At 49.4% G+C, this 5,932-nt stretch overlaps 2 protein-coding genes across 2 annotated transcripts; one reads left to right on the forward strand and one right to left on the reverse strand.

The window, feature by feature from the left end:
• Window positions 1–509: 509 nt before the first annotated feature.
• GLOTRDRAFT_134190 (uncharacterized protein) lies at window positions 510–781 on the reverse strand (the record flags this gene model as incomplete). Its single annotated transcript, XM_007873179.1, has 2 exons — window positions 510–588; window positions 639–781. 2 exons carry the CDS (start codon window positions 779–781, stop codon window positions 510–512), a joined length of 222 nt encoding a protein of 73 aa, XP_007871370.1.
• A 1,052-nt stretch (window positions 782–1,833) lies between these two features.
• GLOTRDRAFT_97185 (uncharacterized protein) lies at window positions 1,834–3,297 on the forward strand (the record flags this gene model as incomplete). Its single annotated transcript, XM_007873180.1, has 6 exons — window positions 1,834–1,926; window positions 2,132–2,177; window positions 2,541–2,568; window positions 2,686–2,894; window positions 2,967–3,155; window positions 3,197–3,297. 6 exons carry the CDS (start codon window positions 1,834–1,836, stop codon window positions 3,295–3,297), a joined length of 666 nt encoding a protein of 221 aa, XP_007871371.1.
• Between the last annotated feature and the right edge of the window lie 2,635 nt (window positions 3,298–5,932).

Genomic DNA, 5,932 nt, shown 5'->3' on the forward strand with positions numbered 1-5,932 from the left:
GCTTCTCGTCGAATTATGACGGTTGCCTGACGGTTCCGGCGCGCCGGCCTGTTTCCGGCTTGCTCCGGCTTGCTCGGCCCCCCCCTGCTAGCTGCGGTGACTGGGGCCCAATGCAACTGGTAAGTTCTCGATTGCGACACGTGTTTGCCTCGAGTGTGTCCGTGATATGCCCGCCCAGATTCTGCGATCCTGCGCTTTCGGAAGGAACTAAATGAGCTAAGATGTAAACCATTGTTTCTATGGGATAGTAGCTCTCCAGTATTGACTGGTTGTGTGCGCTGGCTTTATGCTCCGCTTTCTCTTCTCGTCGAATTATGACTGTTGTAGCAAGCCCTGAAAGCGTGTATGAGCTTTTTTAGCCTACCACTGACTGGGGACAGGTTTGTCTGCGAGCCGCGTGCATGGTAGTCAGATCCTGCACCGTCCATCACTAGCTCGGTTTTTGCTCGTCCGACAGGGATATTCGACCATGGTCTGGTTACTTTCACCATTGCCGGTTAACTCCATCCTCAGGACGGTGACAGATAATATTCTGTATCGTTAAAGTAAGATGCACAATCCATATTATGCGTAGTTGCAGCTTCCTCACTGGGTAGAACCTCAGATCCCTTCATCTAGCTGTTCTTTTTGAAGGGAACAGCATGGGCGCACCCGCAGGTATTCCGGCATATGCCCGAGTTGACTGAGCGGGCACGGGTACACCGGTGTTCAGAGGTATCAGTTTCAACTGCGCATCCACGGACACGTTTTTGATCCCGTATTCGTGGCCACCGGTACCCATGCCTGTGCAGTTAATCTCAGCCTCAGCCTGTTCAGCTGAATTCCTGAGCTCTGTTTCAGTGTCCACCACCGTATGTGCATGGAAGATGGACAGGTCATGCATACGGTGAAATCATTTGAGTCTGAGTGGGGCATGGCATATGTGCAGCTGACTTCTAGAATCGAGACACTGTGCCCTTCCGCAGTCGGTAGTAAGCCTTGGGCATATGTGTCCAAAGGACTGCAGGGGAACGCACGTTGCAGGCTGTATACATCATTATATGGTTAGTGCTTCTTTCCTGATGGGGGACAATAATGGATATCAGAATACTGGGGACTAGTGTTCTTCTCCGGTCGGCAGGTGGAGTCTCATATCCTTTGAGAGGGTTAAAATGTATGGCATGGACTTGAAAATAACACGTATGGTGGGCCGGCAGCCCACCAGCTTATCATAGTGTGTAGCATAGGCGACGCAAGCTCTCAGACAGCGATAGCCTAAAATGGCGGAGGTAATTCATCACGAAAGGACACTCAGGGAGGGTTGAACATTCCGGGGTCGATAATGCAGGTCAAACATGATCGATACCGTGGGGTGAGTGCTTATCACGATCCGGGAGGCGGGGGTATATGTTTGTGGTTCTGCCTCGCGACTGAGATCCCAGTTTGATCCAGCATTAAAATAAGGATTTGACTGACTTGCCATTCCTGAGTCAGCGAGCCTCCGGTGATGTCCATACGCCTTACTAGTACACATCTCTGCCAGTGGGAACAACCGGTACTTATACCTACAGACTATAATTGTATAGGGTGTTTTAATCCTTTCTATTGGTACTAGGCGTCTCTGAGTACTAGCTGAAGATATGGGGTCTCAAAAGTGGAGTGCATCGGCGGGTGCAGTGATGTTCAGGTCACCCGAGGTGCGATCCGCAGCCAACCATCTGAGGGCATATTCAGCTTTAAAAAGTGAGCGTGTAGGGCACACCTTGATCCACAAAACAGACAGGTTTTGTGGATCATGTTTTGGCTGCAATCCACGAAGTGTCCTATATTTTCCGGTTGAGTACTAGTACACGAATGACTACATCTCGAGCACTGTCGGGGTTAGGGTTACTTTGTCTGGAAGCTCTCGACAGTTTCCGATCCAGACACTTACTTCTCACCAAGCAGGTACGTGTCTCTGTGATGAGATACTCCTTAGCAGCTCATATGTCAAACCAAGAAGCGCGGATGCTCAGTAATACGAGCGAGCTACTTATATCGTTTATAGGTCGGAATTACATGCTACACTCAATCGTTGTAACCAGCGTATGCAGCTAAAGGTATCGGTTAAATGGTTCTGACGTGTCCAGTGTTCATCTAACTGATACCTCAGCTTTGGGTTACGATCCATGTTCCATCAAACTTTCAGGAGTTCAGTAGTACGTACGTTTCAGACATGTTGTCTTCGGTATTAGGGAGTCCCTAATTCTTTGTATATTGCCTAGGATACATTCTTCTGTTTCAGCTTGTGGCGTTTGCCTTCTTTATTCCTCCCCGAACCCTTATCGAGATTCAACATCTGGCATCTTATACTCTCAACGGCTGCGCGTTGCTAGTGTTGAATACAGCTCCTCTCCTGCTCACTCTTGATGGCTGAGTGATTGTTGTTAAAGGCTTACTGTTCTCTCCTCCCATGCTCGCCCGGAGGATAAATTTGTTCCAAACTTTTAGGATGTTCTTCCTCCTTCGCATGCTGTTGCTTCTCATAACTCTGCCGAAATGATACTCTATCTTTGTCCCAGCCCTAGCAAAACACACGCTGGTATCTCAGTGAGTTCCTCCGCACCATCTCCATTGGACATTGACCAACCTCGAAGCACCGCTGGAGCTTAGATGGAGACGGATTTCGTCGGGAAGGTGTTCAAAGCTCGCCCGCCTCCCCAACAGTATAGCAGGAGAACGCTTACCAAAGATCGCCCGAGGACTAGGCTTTTTCCTCTGCTCTAAGGGAATCAACACACTGACCAGTGGCTTGCAGTGGTGTGAGCCACGCTGTGGGCGGCTGACGATGCATCGGCTGCCGGAGATAGGTGTAATCGAGAAAGTATCCCCTAGGAGTGGCGACGCTGCACTGCTAGTTATCACACGCGTTGATGGTAAGGATTTCTCTCTCAGGTTATCACATTCATTACTGCAACTGACTGACATGATACTGTATTACTTGGTAGACGCGACATACCGGAAGACTGTGCCTGTCATCCCCATATCTCTCTCCCCAGCTATTCTTCATTCGGAGACCGTCTCAACTGTTGGCCCTTATTGGGAAAAAGCGGCACTTCATGGTACCAGCCTGACGGTGCTTTTCCAATATAATGGGACTCACAATTCATCCCGGGTGTGCAGTGATAGTGGTTATGGTGAGCTGACTGCTGACCAAGGGATTTGTATTGACTCTAAGGCGTTTCCTACACACCTCCGCGCAGTCTGAACAGGGATGACCACCTGTGGCTAGCTCGGGTAGCCGGCTCGTTTCAGCATCTACGTGGTGATGTATACTAAGTACAAATAGATGAGCCTATGCCGACCTCTAAATAGCCAGCAGATACTCAAAAACAGTCTTAAGTTCACGGTATTATGCATACCTCGCGGACAGGAACAGACATAATCGGTCACGATAGTGATGCAGTGCTATAAGTACTTGCCGCAGATATACAAATGATAGATCGTCAGCGATCACAAGTTGATTAAATGCACTTGGATACGTGATCAAGGCATAATAACCTGAATATGCACTAGGTAAGTCACGTCGTGATCTATCGGCGTCGTTCAGCGAAGTCAGTAAGTCTTTCCGACATTACTCTCTAGGCAAACGTATAAAATGACCAGCCAACAATTACGAGGCGCACAGAAGCCATCGTCGGTTCATATATATCGTACACAGCTTCTATACTTGATTTAGTTTATTACTATGGCGTCGACACGAATCAGTCTCGAGGCAAGCAGGCTTGAAAAGCGAGGCCAATCACCTCTCTTTATCCGGAACATTACCACAGAAGGGCCATGTACGCAGACAGGGGAGAATATGTCATTCAGAAGACAATTTTACCGTACAGGGGCTCGCAGCTCTGGCCCATCTCTATGCCGGCCAGTGGGTTGTGTTCGCGGAGGCAGTTGGGCGCCTTTCGCTACGGCCTCCCTGCCACTTCCCATCTTCACGCACTGAGTATGGTATGCGTGGTCACTTGCACAAGGCTCTCGCAGGTCTGTCGTGTCGCGCGCATGAAGAACGTCGAGTGCCCCCCCCCTTTCCCAAGCATACACCTTGAACATGGTAGGGACGGTGTTACGGATGAAGGAACAGGTGCATCTCCCTTTGGCGTTCGTTGGCTACTCGGACGCACTGGCTGACTTGAGCTCGAGTACAACAGCGATCGAGTGCAGGAATTGATCCACTTTGACAGCCTTTCTTCCTGGGTGTAGAGGGCAACTGTGCCCTGTTGCCTGCGTCTAATACTGCACGATACAATGCATGCAGAGCGGCAACACATCGCCATAAGACTATCCGGAAAGGCTTGATGATGGTTTCCCTAATATGCCATTCGAAGTATAGCTCACAACGTCCTGCGATTCTACTAAGGTCAGGCTCCCCGGCCCATCTGATCTTACAGTTTATACCCTCGCCACCGTGAAGTGATTGGGCTTGGAATATAATAACGGAACCTCGATGTCATGGAAGTCCTGGTACTGACCTCGCAAGCGAGGGGTTTTTCTCTCCCCAAATGGCCTTGTGAGTTTGTCTTCGGTTCATCCCTGATATCCTGTTGCCAGCCTTTGAGGAAAGTAGGAACTCCTCCCTTGGAAAGCGGTCAAGCCTCGGGTAGTGGCTACAGCAAATGCCACACCTTTATTCTCGCTTGCATGTATCATGTACTTATGTTTATATGAGCTCGGATAGCTCGAAGGGCTTTGCGTATCAAAAGAGTATGCCGGGAGGAGGCTAAATATTACCCTTATTTGCTATTATTATTACTATTATCATTATTACCCGTATATCAGCATGCTCCCCCTGCAAAATTCGTTGTGCCACACTACGAAGTCCTGCTTGACACACTCATACGAACCTACCACAAAGAGATAAACTTATTTTCTGCACTTGGCAGAGCTAGTCTGCCTCGGAGTTATGCTGCTCCTATTTTGTGGCAGGCGAGGCCGCCACACGGCCCAAAATGTGCATCATCGGCGTTGACACCTTCGGCACGTGTGAGTGCCCAGTCCTGTGGCGTCCAATCACATTACGACTGCATTTGCCACTGGAGTCACTCTTACCGGTCCACATTTTCCTGTCTCGCTGTTCGTGTGTAGACTCTGAACGTTTTGGCACTCAATATCTTGCACTCAATGGTTGGCTTGGCAGAGCTGCTGCAGACCACGGCTGATGAGGACTTGCACTCATATAATACCTCCTCGATTATTTGAATTTATTTTGGGCGCCGCGTGCTCGCATGAGTCTGAACGATCCTGGGAGGGTGTTCTGACTTCAAAGTTCCGATATAATGTTATCTTGGAGAGACTACAGCAAATCGGCGCTAGACCGCTATGCTCCTGCGGAGCCGGAGAGTCTCTATCTCTAGATTTCTGTGAGTCCATTTGGAGGTACAGCTGGATGTTGAAAAACGTCATGACCTGCTTGACCGAGGCTTGACCCTGCAACCATCTCGCTGCCGTCCAAGACTCTCAGCGGGCCTTGATTGTTCACCTATCATCCTGAACCTCTAGATGGTGCTCGATTAGGAACAATGGGGAGTGATAGTTCTGGACTTTCAGGACCGGACCCACCGCGCTGCGACCGCAAAACATGGGGTTCTTAAGTGTTCAGTTAGTTGATTCTCTCTGCCTTATCGGTAATACGAGGGGGTATCGTTGGATCATGGCGTTACACTCGGTCGGGTCTTTCCACCTTGCCTTTATGACATCTCTGTTCCCGGGCGTAGATTCAAGTTGAGTTGAGAGATGCCCATCGATTCAAATAGTTACATTGGCTGTTTCAACAGTTGTTTAGAACTGTGCCAGTGGTTTCAAATTGAATCAGGTCATAGCATTCTCCGGAAACCCTTGCTAGCAGCGGTCGTCTGAGCTCACCCAAGCCTGATGAATGACCAACCTCCGCCTCAAAATCCACTCCAGTGATTTCCCT

The sequence above is a fragment of the Gloeophyllum trabeum genome, assembly GCF_000344685.1.
Source record: "Gloeophyllum trabeum ATCC 11539 unplaced genomic scaffold GLOTRscaffold_00040, whole genome shotgun sequence".
Lineage (NCBI taxonomy): Eukaryota > Fungi > Basidiomycota > Agaricomycetes > Gloeophyllales > Gloeophyllaceae > Gloeophyllum > Gloeophyllum trabeum.